General features: G+C 36.2%; 1 protein-coding gene across 9 annotated transcripts in view; it reads right to left on the reverse strand.

Annotated features, from left to right (window-relative positions):
• Positions 1 to 11,808: 11,808 nt before the first annotated feature.
• The window catches only part of SYNCRIP (synaptotagmin binding cytoplasmic RNA interacting protein), a 29,051-nt gene continuing 24,144 nt past the window's right edge, over positions 11,809 to 16,715 (reverse strand). For 4 of the 9 annotated variants that reach the window (XM_030859443.2, XM_060283448.1, XM_030859447.2 and 1 more), the window contains one exon: positions 11,809 to 16,449. In XM_030859443.2, coding sequence (XP_030715303.1) covers positions 16,408 to 16,449 — 42 coding nt within the window. In that variant the 3' untranslated portion in view covers positions 11,809 to 16,407. Of the gene's footprint in view, positions 16,450 to 16,507 lie in introns of those variants that run through there. The other 5 variants (XM_030859444.2, XM_060283449.2, XM_030859446.3 and 2 more) reach the window with 5 other exon arrangements.

The following is a 16,715-nucleotide window of genomic DNA, read 5'->3' on the forward strand; positions in this document are numbered from 1 at the left end:
AATACAAAAAGTTTTATTTTATGGATTTATAAACATGACAAAAAAAGTCAAGTCAATTAGCTTTATTTGGATTTCAACAACGTAACATGACAATGACATGAAACCAAAGCTATGAGATACCTTACAGGAAACTGAGGTCCAAAGCGTTTTTTTTTTTCCCAAAGCGGTTTTTACTGCCTGCCCTCAAGTGTTAGACCTGCACTGTGCAATACTGCAGCCGCTAGCCAGTATCTGGCTATTGAGCACTTGAAATGTGGCTAGTTTGAATTGACATGTGTTATTCGTGTAAAACACACCATCAGACTTTGAAAGCTTAGCATGAAAACAAGAATATAAAGTATCTAAACTTTTAAAAGCTGATTACATGTTAAATGATATTTTGGAAATAATGGGCTAAAAATTAATCTCTTGTGTTTCTTATTTTTGTAATGTGGCAACTAGAAAATTTTGAATTACATATGTGGATTGTGCTTCTACTAGACGGTGCTGCTCCAGACTAGTGTTAGCTGTGGAGGGGCCAGTACAACTTAATGTGTAGACTTTTTATAAATGCCACAATTAGCACATATGCTAGGGGAACATTTGCAGACTACAAAAAGTAAAAAATAGTTGATAACGCATTCATCTAAAGGGCTCATAAACACCAAAGTACAATATCTCCATTATTTTAATGAATATTTATTAGCAAATAAGTATAAGGCACTGTACTAAATGCAGTGGTAGAACCAATGATTTCGGTGTTTTCTGACCTCCAAAGGCTTACAATCTAGCGAAGGAGACATGTCACACATGAAAAATAATGTGTCACACATGAAAAATAATATATCACACAGGACATATTTATATATAAAGTCTGTAATAATAGAAGTCTTTTTTAATGACAGGTGAGGGGAAAGGGAAATTTTCAGCTGGTGAGGATCAGGAAAGTCCTCTGGGAAGACAATAATTTGAGCAGACTAGGATTTATCTCTTTGCTTTCACCTAATTTTCAGCAGTTATGCAGCACTAGGCAAAGTATTTAAAATGCTTCTACCTGATTAAACCTGATTCCCCCAACCCACCAACAAACTGCATAAATTGCTTTTTACATTGGTACAGGAATCTGAAAAGATGGTGTTGACTACCTGAATCCCAGTGATTGGGCCTACTTAACGCTGAGGACCCTGAATGTACACCAGGCTTTAACTGTCAAGGGCCAATGGTTGTGTGGCATATATGTCAGGAAAAGGATAGAGGCATACTTACCCACTACCCCTTGGAGCCATTCAGTCCCTCCCTCTCACAGCTGCCTCCTGTAATTTGGAGTATGCTTTCCTGTCACAGGTTTGGCATTTCCGAACCCCAGTTCCTCCGCCCCCCCACACCCTCCGCCCCCGAGTCTCAAAGCATCAAGGTTCTTGTTTTACCTTTTGTGGCATTTGTAATGTTACTTTTACAGTCTTAATTTTACATTTCATAATACCCTCTTCTCCCCACAACCTATCCCTATGTATCAACTTCTGGACATAATAATACCTGTAACAGGAACCATTAAACTGCCTTTTATACTTCGAGAAATGTTCCTTTCCTTGATTTTCAAAAAAAGGAAACTCATTACAATGGAGACTGTACAATTCAAGGAGGAGCATTAAGGGATTTTTGGATGGGAGTGCAAGATGTTCAAAATGCAGTTACGATTTCCATATTTAACCCCCACTTTTTTGTGTGATCATGAAGTAAAACTTCCAATGGTAAGATATGAAGAACTACAGCTTTACAGAACCAGTGGATCAAAGAGATACTCTCTGGATAAAAGCTGTTTGAGCATGAAATTCTGGGCGGTCTCATTTTATCTTAGCAACAAAAATGAAGCATTTAATGTTTGTCATCTTATTTCTAAGATATGTTGGAATAACCATCCTCTTAAACCTCACTTTGATGTTAACAGGTCATAACTTCAGAAAATATAAATTATTAACTGATTAGGAACTGAAAATATATCCACCTGCCTGTTGATAAATGTTAAAGATTGGAAAAGGCACTTATAATCTAATACTACTACTCTTTGTATAAGATGGCCAATGTCTTTCTCATCTAAAAAGTTTTTTTAAAGTTACGTAGGGACTTCTCCGGTGGCGCAGTGGTTAAGAATCCACCTACCAATGTAGGGGACAGGGGTTCAATCCCTGGTCTGGGAAGATCCCACATGCCACGGAGCAACTAAGCCCATGTGCCACAACTAGTGAGCCTGTGCTCTAGAGCCCGCGAGCCACAACTACTGAGCCCACACGCTGCAACTACTCAAGCCCGCATGCCCTAGAGCCCGTGCACTGCAACTACTGAAGCCGAGGCGCCTAGAGCCCGTGCTCCGCAACAAGAGAAGCCACCGCAATGAGAAGCCCGCGCACCGCAACGAAGAGTAGTCCCCGCTCTCCGCAACTAGAGAAAGCCCGCGTGCAGCAACAAAGACCCAACAAAGCCCAAAATAAAATTTTTTTTAAAGTTACTTAAAGTTATCCTTTAAATAAGTAAATCATTCCACCTTATTTCTTATGTTTACTATGGACACAATAGCTTTCTTTCATAAAGGAAAAATGCTAACTATATTCAGATGTTTAAATACAGCTTTCAACTGATTTCAGTAACTCCTGAAAATATTTTGGAAAGTCTTTGCAGTCGTTCCTCTTACCTCTCAGTAGCTGTTTTCTAAAATACAAAAACAAAAGCACTTTGACATGGTACATATAAACCACCATACAGCTAGGTAGGGTTGGTTCAGAATTGTGAAGATCACTAATATTGGTACTTCAATTCCAGTTCTAGTAAGGTTGCTACCAAAATAGTTAAAATCAATTTTTATCTTCACTTTTAAAAAGAAACTTTCTGTATTTTGGTAAACTGATTCCAGTTATTAAACAATCAATCAAAAACAAACATTAAAAAAAACCCACAGAGCTTACCTGGTGGCGAAGTGGTTAAGAATCCGCCTGCCAATGCAGGGGTCACGGGTTCAAGCCCTGGTCCAGGAAGATCCCACGCACGTGTCGTGGAGCAACGAAGCCCGTGCGCCACAACTACTGAGCCCGCGCACCTAGAGTCCGTGCTCCCAACGAGAAGCCACCGCAATGAGAAACCTGCGCACTGCAACTAAGAGTAGCCCCCGCTCACCGCAACTAGAGAAAGCCCACGCATAGCAACGATGACCCAACACAGCCAAAAATAAACAAAACAAGAAAACCCCACAACTCAGTACAGTATATCTAAGTAGAAATATTGAATAAGTAAATTGGAAATTCTTACGAAAAAAATTTTTATTGGAAAATTGCCCTTGTATATTGAAAGACAGTTACCATTTAAATTTAGGGTTTTGGGCTTCCCTGGTGGCGCAGTGGTTGAGAGTCCGCCTGCCGATGCAGGGGATGCGGGTTCGTGCCCCGGTCCGAGAGAATCCCACATGCCGCGGAGTGGCTGGGCCCGTGGGCCATGGCCGCTGGGCCTGCGCTTCCGGAGCCTGTGCTCCGCGGCGGGAGAGGCCGCAGCAGTGAGAGCCCCGCGTACAGCAAAAAAAAGAAAATAAAAAATAAATAAATTTAGGGTTTTTAGCTCAGATGAACACATTTAAAACAGTCTGAATTTTGAGCATTATCAGAAAGTCATATGGCCTATACTCTTCAATTTTGTAAAAACAGTTCAAGATATATATTTATTCAATATAATTAAGAACTATCCCAGATGTTCACTGAGCATTTCTACCACTTCTATTTTCAGTTTATATATATATATATATATATATGTAATTTAAAAGATTAGCTCATGTTCAGTTCTTTATATTTCTTGAGACTAAGAAAGCTTCTCCAAGAATGCCCACAGAAACATTGGTGGTAGGATTGGAGCGATTTTTGTAAAGCTTCAGAGTTAAGAGACAAACAACAAATAGCCCTACCTAAACAGTCCTTTTCATGAACTGGATTTTCAAATGTTGACAACACATCACGTATTATCCCTAAATTAGTTTAAGCCTACTTACATATTCAGTCTCTGCCGAGTTTCATAGCTTGCTTCCCACTGTGTAAAGCAGCATATGAAGCTGTTACTGATCACAGTAGAGGACGGGAAATTGTAATTACCACATACACTGTTGACAGAAAATGAATTTGAAGGGTAGCAGCAATAATAAATATAATTTATTGTTTTAAATATAATGAATATTATTAATTTAAATGTTTCTGAAGATTCTTCTTGCAATTACAAAGCATAGAGATACCAGATTTTCAAATATTGCCAAATATTTGAAAACCATGATTTTGCTCCTAAAGTTACCTTTAATCAGAGGTTAGTAGATTTGGGGTTTTGACTCATACATAAATAGCTATGTTACAAACCTACTGCACAAGCAATAAAGGAAAAAACATCAGCTAACACCCTTATATAAACTCCAGAAAGCCAGGACTTTTGATGTTCCCCTAACTGTACATGTTCCTCAGGGATACTTTGTTGATCATCAGTTTAACGCACATACAGCAAGGAGACTTTACTATTTTCGCTGAAGAGGATTTTTGAGAGCTTGGCTTGGAAGGGTGGGTTGGGGACACACACTAATAAGACACCAGAAATGTGAAGTGAGCCAAAGAAAGACCAGGCCAGCAGTTTGCTTACAGGCAATACCAATGGAAGGTTAAGGTGAGAAGGATGAGCTCAGACCAAATTATAAAATTTTAAATTACATATATGGCTTGCATTTTATTTTTACTAGACAGTGCTATTGTAGACATAGATATGGAGAGCCATTATAATGTGCCACTTATAAATCTGGAACCACTTAAGATCTTTGTAAATATAAAGTTCAGCCAGACCTGACCTGAACTTCTCAAAGGGTACAGTAGAACTTGGATAGAGAGGATTTTTAGGCCTATTCAGTAAGTCATCAAGTGTAACTGGATGTGATAAATTAACAGCATATAATCACTGACAGAGCAAAGCACTCTAACATGTACAGCAAAGAGCTGGAATGGCAAACCTGCATATAACAGATCAAACCCTGACATTAAAGCAGGAGTCCACACAGATGTGACACGAAGCTGGAAATATAGTTGAGATCAAGGAGACAAGTATAGAAGAAAAATGGGAAATAAGAACAGATAAGAACAGGATAGAGAATATTAAGATAACTAGCAAAGTAGCAAGGAAACTTTTCAAGCAGAGTGATTCAATGCCTCAGAGAAGTTAAAGCTTTTCTCGCAGATTATGGGATCTTAATTCCCTGACCAGGGATCAAACCCGGGCCCTGGCAGTGAAAACGCCAAGTCCTAACCACTGGACGGCCAGGAAATTCCCTAAAGCTTTAAAAAAATATAACTTTCATATCAGCCTACTGGTATCCTGTGAACAGTTCTTGAAAACAGACAGGAGAGGAAAATCAACTTAAAAGGGGCATCATTCCAAAATCACCATGCTACCTAGGAAAAGGTGCAATAATATGCTTTATCCTGATAATGAAATACATGGTGTTTCAACTTAAAGACAGTTTACTAAGGGCGGAGAGGAAGAGGAGATTGCTGGTGCTTAGGAGAACACTTACACTCTATAATTTTTAGAAAATATTTGAATCATTATTATTATTAAAGCAAATTTGGGAGGCTGGTTTAGCAGTTAAACTGTCTTTTATTTCCTGATCAGGTTAATATATTTATTAGCTTTACACTAAATGAGTTTTGCCTAGAATTTCAGAACAGGGAGACCGAAGTAAATGAACACTAATTCTAAAACCTAAAAAACATACTAGCACAAAAGTAGATCCATATGGCTAATTTTAATTGACATCTTACACAGGTTGACTCTTAACTAGTACAACATTAACACACTAATTTAGGGAACTTGGAAATAACTTGAATGATGCTCTGTGAAGAGTTGAGAGTTTTATTAGAATATATGGCTTTGAGAAAGGTTTGTCTTACCACTCTCTCCCTCAAATAGTAACTAAGTATCACAAAAATAATGTACCAGGAAATGTTCATAATATGTAAGGTATTACAGGGCAAATGAACAGTAATGTAACATTTCCTGCATTTTGTAAAACTAGGTCTTCACAACAAAAGTATGAATGAAATAAAGCAAAAAACCATCTAGGCAGAATTTTTTTAAGTACTTTTTATTTTTTGGCTGCACCACACATGGAATCTTAGTTCCCCAACCAGGGATTGAACCTGTGCCACCTGCATTGGAAGCGAGCAGTTTTAACCACTAGACCACCAGGGAGGTCCCAGAATTTTTTTTTTTAACACAAGCTGTATCTCATAGAATGCTGAAAGCTAGAAAAATATCACAGTCTAACAGCATCTCTTTTTTACAGGAAAGCAAACTCAGGACCAAAGAGGTTATATTTGTGTTTGCTCAGTTTCTTTTATTAAATGTCTCAATGATTAAGAAAAAAATAATTTTTTCAACTGAAACTATTGGGGAAATAAGAGGGAGTATCTAAGTCATTGAAATTGTGAGACTATATCAACTCACAGTCTTTTGCTTTAGCAACCTGTACTTTTCTAAGTTTATATGAAAAGTGAATATAAACAGGCTACATCAGTCTTATTAGAATGGGAAAGCCCTATAAATACAAGAGATTAGTGTGTCTTATGTCCATCAATTTTAATTGAAACAGTCTAGGTACACTAGTTGAAAACTAGTTCAAAACTTAGCCAAGATTTTTGGTACCAAAACCCTCGAAAGTCAGTTTCTCCCTTGATATCAACTAATTAATATTTAATATCATAAAACCTGTTAAAAATGGTTTTAAGGGAGGAGTTCCCTGATGGTCCAGTGGTTAGGACTCAGCGCTTTCACTGCCATGGCCCGAGTTCAATCCCTGGTCGGGGAACTAAGATCCTGCAAGCCACACGGTGCAGCCAAAAAAATAAATGGTTTTCATACCTGGAAGAGGTCCTTAAGGATAGGCAAAACGACCTAAAATGTTTGAATTGCCATATTTAGGTGGAAATGTTTTTTAAGGATTTAGACCCTCTAATCAGCAAAGACAGAGCATATGACAAAAGTATAAAAGAATATATTCCACAAGTATGTTAACATGGACTCTCACCAAATCCCAGAACAAATCTGGAAAAGGTAGGTTTGAGACCCCTACCAAAATAATAAATGTAGTCTCATTAACTAGTAAAAGAACATATATGAAGGTATGCTGTATTAAATGTAACTAGACAAAGAAAAAAAAAAAGAAAAGGAAATGGGAGTTCCCTGGTGGTCTAGGGATTTTTGGTGCTTTCACTGCCCTGGCCCGGGATCAATCCCTGGTCAGGGAACCAAGATCCCACAAGCCACACAGTGTGGCCAAAAAACAAAAAAAAAGGGGGGGGGGGGATAAACCAAAATACTGTTCAATGGTTTCTTCTAAGGGTTCAGAAATTGTATGCTAAAGTAAAATCTATCGTACTATTCCCAAAAAAAGGGCTTTCAAAATAATCTGCTTTGCTCAGTCAAGAATGCCACTAAGTTTGCATCCTTACTCACAAAATGTCTTCTATATACCCATTAGCATGCTAAGTGCTGTTCTCTTTTCAAGTAAGATTTATTCAAACTTTTTCCTAGACTTAAATGAGCTGTCACATGTGATTATACAGAGATTAAGGTGGTTTCTTCTAAGATAGTGTACACCATACTGTTGTATTTTACTACTCAGTTCTATTTTTAAATTATCACTTTTTATATTAATTTGCACAAATTAGTACAAAAGATGAAGAACTGAGGCTATGTTCATTTTGCAAGCAGAGGACTGCAGGAAAAAGAGCCATTTTTCATGGGAGGGATGAGTGACTTCCGGAAAAGGCAAAACCTCTGGCTAGCAAGGGTGGAAAGGGAAGAAATTTAGGTGCCTGAGGGTTGCAGACCTGCTTTCAGGGTCTACCCACCTCCTCAAAGCAAATAACTCGCCCGCCTAGGAGTCAGTGTTCCTACAATTGAGCACTCTGCTTCCTGGCACTGGAGGGGTAAGCTTGCCTGCCTACCTGCCTGCCTGCCCTCAAGGAAATGATAATAAAGCCTGTTAGTCCTTGTGTTCTCTCACACACACACACAACTTACAGTCACCTGTCTCAGTGGATAGGCCCAGGAACACCAGACCACTTTGATCTTTCTTTCATAAATATGAAAAAAACAGAATCACCAAACATTTGAGAAAAAAATCAAAAGCACTGAAAGTAGATAACCAAAGTGAAGTAGTATTTCAATGCATTAAGAAACGGGTTATCTTTTTAAAAACTGACAGAATTCAAGAGTGAGCAAGACAGTCCATACATAACATGAGCCCACTCTACTGCTAAAATTTAAAATCAATATATGCCCCAGAAGAAAAAAAGTGACAGAAAAGATAGTTAACAGGAATTGGGAAATGAAGGAAAAGAAAGTATTGAGTGTGCTGTTTCCCCATATAGTGAAGAGCAAACAGGTACTAGGTGTAGTTGAGGTAATCGACTGAACTTAAAACAGTTCAGAAAAAAAAGGAGGACTAGAGTAAGCCAAATGTCTCACAAGGGGTAAAAAAAAAATACTGCTTAAACTTAGTAATTAAAAGATATGAGGTTAACTACAATCAGAACTAAACAGGGTCATTCATCTCTGTTAACTGACTAGGGTGTGAGCAGAGAAGTAGACTTTCACATCCTGTGTTCTATCTTGTTTTCCAGGTATAAGTCTTTTAAATTTTCTTTAAAGTACTATCAAGTTAAAATATCAACTAAGCATATTTAAGTCTAAATACCACCGTTATCCATCAATACTCAAACAAGTAGGTATATATACTGTAGTGAGAAAATGCCTTAAATTCAGAGCCTCCCTTCTCAAGTGATTTAACTTCAACCAGCAACCAACTGTAAGGTACCTATTAAGACTATTCATATGGATGCAACCATGGCTTTATTTTAAAATATAATAAGTATGGATTACTCTTAGAAATAGCTCTTCTCAAGACGTTAATGTATAGTTACCTAGCCTTCATGCTTTTCTCAAGCATCACTACATGTCCTTTCCAAAGTGCTCTACATTAAGAACCTTACACAAACTTTATGGACTCAAAACCAACTAGACTCATCAGCAAAACAAGAATTCTATCTTGAAGTACTCCTTCCTCATAAAGAAGTTAAGTATATATGGCGTTTGGTAGGTGGATACTGTTTTGTTCAGCAGCTTGGAATTAAGCTGAACATCAACATAAAGAAATATTGTTGGGCTGGGCTGTCAATAATTAAATTGATATAAGAATTAATGCAGTCTATAAACCGACAGCTCCCTTCAAGACTTTTTTAATGTCAGACGATTTAAATGTGGATCTTCATGATCTTAATTTGCTTAAAACGTATTTCGTGTTCATTAATTTTTAAGCTTTCCATGTTGTGAATTAAGTGGCTCAAAACTTTTTATTCCTTCTTCAAGTTAACATGCCACAATTAAGCCTAATTCAGCAAATAAGCTAAACTGAAAATTTATTTCCACCAAACTAAAAAATATTTTGAAAAATATTTTTAAATGCCTAGCACCATTAAGATTTCCCTGCCCTGGAGGAGCTTCTATCCTAGGAGGCAAAAGAAACCATATAGAGAAGAAACAGAGTAACTTTAAAGAACAAGGAGTGGTAGTATTTCAAATAGACTAATCAAAAGACACTAAGCAGCAGGGAGGATAAGCCAAAGAAACCACAGCATCTGCTGCTGGGCCCCTAACTGCTGCTGCTGTCCTAAATGCTAAATGGATCCTCAGAAAACCATCAACTAAGACTTAAAGTATAATTTTAGAATAAAAGCTTTTCATCCTGCTTTAATTCTATTTATAAATGAACCTGAAGTTAGGTAGGGTGCCTAGAAGAAATTACACCTGTCAACGTTGAAGGATTCCTAGGAATTCAACTTATGCAAATTCACGTGAATTTTTACTATTTCAAGAAGATATTAAATTTTGCCAGAACTACCCTGCGATTACATATGCACGTGGCTGCAGAGAACTGAGAAGTGTACTCCACCAATTTTTATATAGATGACCTTTGACATACTGCTCATTTCTGGTTTTCCTCCAAGCTCATTCCAAATATTAAGTATACTAAGAAACACAATTAGTATATATGCTTTTTTAATTTCCCATGCGTTAAATAAAGCAGTTTTAGAGGCCTAATTTTTGAGTCCTCCAATTAAGGCAACATGAATACCAATATATTAAAAAATATTCTCTTGAAAAATGACGTCGTAAGGGTTTTTACTCTTGACATAGATGTACCTAGTTCTAGCAATTTTGTGTTCAAATGATGCAGTACTGGCATTTTCTAATTCACACAGGAAAAAATCAGGACACAAGTTGAAATGCAAAGTTGTTATACACATGGCATGATTATTCAAATTTCTTCATCTCATTTGAAATTAACAGCAACAGAGCCACACCAGATATAATGATCTTAGAACTCTTATGTCATGGTGTTTCTGTACCTGGAAGACTAGATTTTGGAATCTACAACTCTTTTCTACACATTTAGTACTGTGAACACGCCCTAATCACATTCTTTACTTAATCGGTGGTAATGGCTTGTCCACATCAAAACCTTTGTCCTTTGCCTTGGAAAAGTAGAAATTGGCTGTAGTTCATAAATGACAGATGTCAATTCCCTTAGGTATCCCAAAATTCTCTCCAAAACGTATTTTGTATCACAAGAATCCTTTCAGAATACAGACTGAAAGCCTAAAAAGGTGAAGAAATGACAATTCATGTGCATTACAGATAGCAGCTTCAGATTAGACTCATTAGAACTTGTTTTTAAACCACTCTACAAAGTAAAAAATCAGGTATTCACTGAAGCCTGTAGTAAATTATTCTAAAATAACCTTATCTTGATCTATTGCTTGTGTTAAAAAAAAATTTTTCAGGAAACTTACAGTTGAAGACACTAATTTCCAAAGTGGTTTATTGGGACTTCTCCCTCACCCAAAAAGTCTTATTCAGCAGTCTTCACATGAACAAGAAAAAAAAAGTACTAGTTTGGCATCTGCACAGGGAGCCAAATAGGCAATGTAAATGGTTTTCAAAATCCCCTAGTAGTGTACAAGAATTTTTCAGGTATAAAACTTCCATCACTATTCTGAAATTACAAAAACTTTTTTCAATCATTAGTATAAACGTTAGCAATCATAACACAAACTCTGCACTGACCTAAAAGGATCTTTGTCTTCATGAAGTGGCCAACACTACCTCCCCCCAAGATCCTAGGGCTGAACCAAAACCTCCTGAACATATTTAAAGTTCCCCATTCTTTGATAATGATTTGCCAACTTAGCTTAATAGAACACATTTTAAGCTCTATTTCACCTACCTAATCTCATTTGCGCAGTCACCTAAATGTGCAGCATTCTATTAAAGCAAAATAGTTTGTTCACTCCCCTCTCCTGTATTGCTTACAACCTCCGTCACTCATCTCCAAACCTCCGGAGTGACAGAGAATGCAGCACTGAATGGTGGGGGGCACGTTACCAGAAAAGCAGAGCCAAATTACCAGTAACTTCTTCATTGAGTCCACCGGCGTGTGTGTGACCACAGAATATTTTCATCGTCAATTAAAATTAAGTGGAGACCAACACTATACATTTATCCTATACAGCATCTCCCCATCATGTGCTTGAATTAGGGATCTTGGGGAATTTGTTTGTACCATTGGCTAGTTACTTTGAATGTATGAGTAATTAAAAGGCGAAAGACTTCTAAAGATTCCAAGTGTCTATTTTAAAGCTGTTAAAGGAAAAACGATGGAGGACACCCACAATAATTCTTGGACTCCTGGAGATCCTAAGACATGCTACAAAAATAGGTCTTTATTCTTAGGAAAATATAGTCAGAGCTAGCTTCCTTATGCTATACATAAAATCTTAACATCAGAGGCAGTACAGATAGTACAGATAGTTTTTGAACTGATCTCCAAACAAGCACAAACCCACTACGTTGAAAAGAACAGGTAATTTGAGGTTTTTGGCAAAAGACAGTACTTCACACATCTAATCCAAATCAGAGAGCCTGCAGACAGTTTTCAGTGAGATAAAAGGAATGAAATAAATATAAATTCTACAGATAAATAAATGTAAGAGAATTTAAATAAGCTAACAGAACTAATTTTTTTTAATAAAAATACTAGTCAGGTACAAGCTTTTGTTTCTCAATGCCAGACTTCTAAATGTTTATCAGACTACTGTTAATATCATTAAAAACCTAATTTTGGACCAGGGCATTAGTTATAATACTGTTTTGCATTCATAAAAAAGATTTGTTTCTTTCAACTGAATGCTCCTGGTCCTGAAAAATATTTTAGGCATATTACTGAAGGCAGACTGTGGTACTAATAAAACTTACATCTTAAGTACTTTTTTAAAAAGTGACAGACAAAAAAGTCCATCTAATTTGCCCACAGTTAAAAATGTCTTTAAACATTGGTTTATAATTAGCATCTCAAGAAAGTAGTGGCATGCCCTATTGAGTGGTATTACTGCGTAATTAATACTACACTTTGAAACACCATCCCCAGAAGTCTGTTCATTTTATGTACTGTTACTTCTTTATTCATTCATTTTATACCCACCACTGAATTCCTACGGTCAGATAAAAATTTTACAGTGTACATCACTGGGGAGAAAACAAACCATGGTGGGTATTCTTGGAAGTTTTAGGAACCTGAGCAATCATTTACTCCAGGGGGATAGCTCCCTCACCTAAATGCATGAAGTCCTTCTACTTTTTAATTTCTCCCCTTAAATAGACTATGTCATACTGGGGGTTTTTTTGTTTGTTTTTTTTTGCTATGTTTCTGATCAACAGTGACTTTTGGCTTAGTGATCAAAAAAAAGCTGTCCTGAATGTGACAATTTTGCCTAGCATGATGATATTCACCCTCATACAAGTCTTTTCAAATAGCTATATACAAGTGAATGCCCGAGGTAACCCCACCAATCCATTCCTATGTTGTTCCTAGTTTATCATGAAGAAAGTGTATTTTCTTAAATCAGACTTGCAGTAATTGGTAAATTTCTCATGATGCTACAGTGGCCATCATGAGTGTGCAACCGCTCTTTTTGTGCTAAATCCACCACCCCCCCATTTCTAACATCTGATTCAGTCACAATGCTGGAAAACCTTCCACAAAATTCATGTTTGGGAAAATATATCAAACACAATTTTCTCACAAAGCAACTTTCTAAAAACTGATTAAAGTGATGATCACTTTTGATTGCCAAGTAGTCTGCAGAAACAAAATCTTGCGTCTGCTTTGGTTAGGTAACTCAAGTTTTCTTTTTTAACAATCAGAATGCTTTAAGGATACATTTTTCACCCCAAGGAAGGGACTTGACTCTTGGATTTAAGACCCATTCCTTGACAATATATACAAAATTTCTTTAACTTGTCATCTGTCCATTCTTTGAAGCTGTCAAAGCCAAGAACCCATAAACAAATCACAAATAGCAATAACCTACATTAGTTAACATTCCCCTTTTTAACATGTTGACATTTTTACTAAAGGATTCGTTATTTTTGCATTTCCATTTCTCATATCCCATGACATTCCATAAAAATTGCATTATTGCTTTATAGGCCACACAACATTCAAAAGTATGTTTATATGCATTGCCTGTTTTCCTTGATCTGATAAGAGTTTGATACTGATTTTACTACAGAAATTTAAGTTTGAAAATACCAGTTAGTATTTCTTCTCAGTACTTAATTGTTCACATCACTAATCACTACATGCATATTTAGCTCTGATTATATTGCTCAAAAACTGCACCCATTATCAGAACAGTGCAAATGATTATTTAATTTTAAAAGTAATTATAATGGCTTAAATTCAGTTAGTCAAATGAACACTGTCAAGTGATTTCACTTGAGTGTGTATATATTTCATCACCACTGTTTACATTACCCATCAATTCTTCACAATTTTTTAATATCAGTTTTCCCTCCCAAATCCCCAAACTAAGAATGCCAAATAGTCTTGGAAACCCACAGCTCCACATTTTAATGTTTTCTTAAGAACACATTTGTGAACTCACAAAAATGTTCATCTTTCAACTTTGACAATGCAGTTCTTACTTAAACAAACTTGTTCTAAAATCCCAACAAATAATTCTGAGAATTAACTTAAACACCTTGACAGTGTCCCTTAAAAAGGGTATGACAGTAAAGTGCCAATAGGCATGGCAATGACCTCTTTGATGGGATCATTTATTTAACTCCTTGGAACTGGGAAATGCCAGCAGCAAGGATTACACTGAGATTCAATTTTACTGAAGGCTACATTTAGTTTACCCACTTTCCACAACCTATTATACTCATTATATGTTAGAATGAAATGTAAATGTTCTGTGTAGCCCTCAAACTTACACTAAGATTTGAGAGAGATGTACTTTAAAAAAGCACGGGGTAATATATAAAATCAGTGGCAAAAAGTTTCATTAAGCACCAGGAACTAATTTTTGTCACCCCATACTCATTTTGTAGGTAATGTTTCAATAACCGGCAAGGCACATTTACATATATTCCAATGAATACTTATTGACAAATTTTAAATTACACTCTATGTCCCAGCTATCCCAGTAACTGACATACAACATACTAAAATGGTTTATTAAGATAACATAAAAAAAACCAATTAATGTGAAACATACAGGCTATTGGCAACCACTATCTAAAATTATGTAAGTACAAATAAACATACTGAAATGTGTGCATTTCTAAGTTTTTAAACCAGAATATTTCTATACTAACACACATTTATATTAATGACACATAAAAAAAATAAAAACTTTATTACAAAAATAAGTTACACTCGCCTCCAGCTTACAGTATAAAACAATTTTATTTGCAGGAATGCAAAATGATTGTTTGCCATGAGCAGTTTGAACATATGACATGTCTAATTTTCTTGTTAAATTTGCATTTACTGGGGAAACTGGTGTGTATAAAACCTTAATTAAGTATAAGCTCTGATCTTCATCATGGTGCCTATTGGGTATGTGATATAACTGCAGTATCCCTTTGGGGAAGGGGAAAAGGGATTTCTTTATACCAAGTCTCAATTAAACTATAATTTCACTTCTGACTTTAAACTATCAATTTAGGACTTGGCAAAAAATTTTTTGAGGGTGATTCAATAGAGGATGCTTCACCACTGAACACTCACTGTCATCAAGGTGCTTTAGAAAATTAAAAACATAGCACAAATGATTGTACTCTATTCTACAAGTTATCATGACCTGCATAAGAAATGGAAAAGCTGATTCACGTTTTTGCAGTGATCAGCAATAAGAAATGCACTAATGAAACATACCTTTTACCTAAAAAGCTAAACTACAGCCGTATACTAATTTCTATGATTTATGAAAAAACTTCAAAATATCCAAATGTCAGGCTTTGCTGTACAATTGTCAGTTTTAGTCTGACTTTTTATAAAGGGACACTGCAGTATTTAGTACAAGTTCGGATGCACTTTTTTGAACATCTGATGTCTTACAAAAGTAACATCTTGCTAAACTATTATACATCCAAATAACTACAATATCTGAAGAAGCAAGGCTGCTTTTTCAGCCACAAAATACGACAAAAGCAAGGCCTGTTATGATGGTCATGAGGAAGTCTTACAAGCCTCTGAAACTAAAGGCAACTAAGAATGTTACATTTGGTATATTAAAATCTTACCCTCATATCATTTAACAAGCCTTGCTTTTATCTACAAAGATTTTCTATGTACAGTACAGACAGGGTATAGTTCAATCCTCTGCTACTGAGGTAGTTAACCAACCCTTTAAAAAAGGTTCTGAAAAGAACCACTATCTGGAATGCCTGACTAACCAGCTCTGATGATTACACCTGAAACTGCATATCTGAACACAATTCAAAAGTGATTACTATAAAAAAGATATAGACAATCATGATTAACCTTGGTGAGCAGAAATAAAATTTAAGGATACCAACAATGGCATTCATCTATACCACTGCAATAAAATTTAAATGCACAAATTCAAGAGAATATTTCAGAAAACCAATGCTGGGATCCTTAATTTAAAAAAACAGGGGAAAAATCTACTTAGAGCAGATTTTTTAAAGAGAAGAACTTTATTCTTTATTAAGATACCATGCTAGAAGTTATGAAGAATTTCTGTTGGAACACATTTGGAAAATAGAGTAGCTTTAGTTTAATAACTTGCACTGCAGAGAAAATTGTTAAAGAAATTCATATCAAAGTCCAAGTATTAGTTCAATGTCCTGTATTTGATTCCATGATCTTCATAGGAAGGTCTTCTGCAATAGAATATGCTCCTATACAGCCGAGATATTTAAGGTTGCTTGATTTCCTTACCATTACTCCACTGCAAGCTTCTGGTGTAATCCCACATAGCAAGTCAGTCTTCATTGTAACAGGTCAGGACCGGCCTCGACCCCTTTTCCCTGCTAGCCAGGTAACAAAAGGAATCAGTTAGATAAATCATTTTAGATTGATAATGTGTACATACATAATGATAACATTAAAAAATAAATAAAAGCTTTAAAATAGTAATTCTTAATATAAAGTCTAACCAAGAAGTTTCCTTTAATAACTATTAATTTCTTTTCACTTGTTTTGAGTTGAGGTTTTTGGTTTGCTTTTGCCCTTTATGGGCTGGGGGGGTGGTTAGTGGGAGAGTACTGGATTGAGGCTTGAAAACCCCACTTTCTTC

Source organism: Globicephala melas, chromosome 14, assembly GCF_963455315.2.
Source record: "Globicephala melas chromosome 14, mGloMel1.2, whole genome shotgun sequence".
Classification (NCBI taxonomy): domain Eukaryota; kingdom Metazoa; phylum Chordata; class Mammalia; order Artiodactyla; family Delphinidae; genus Globicephala; species Globicephala melas.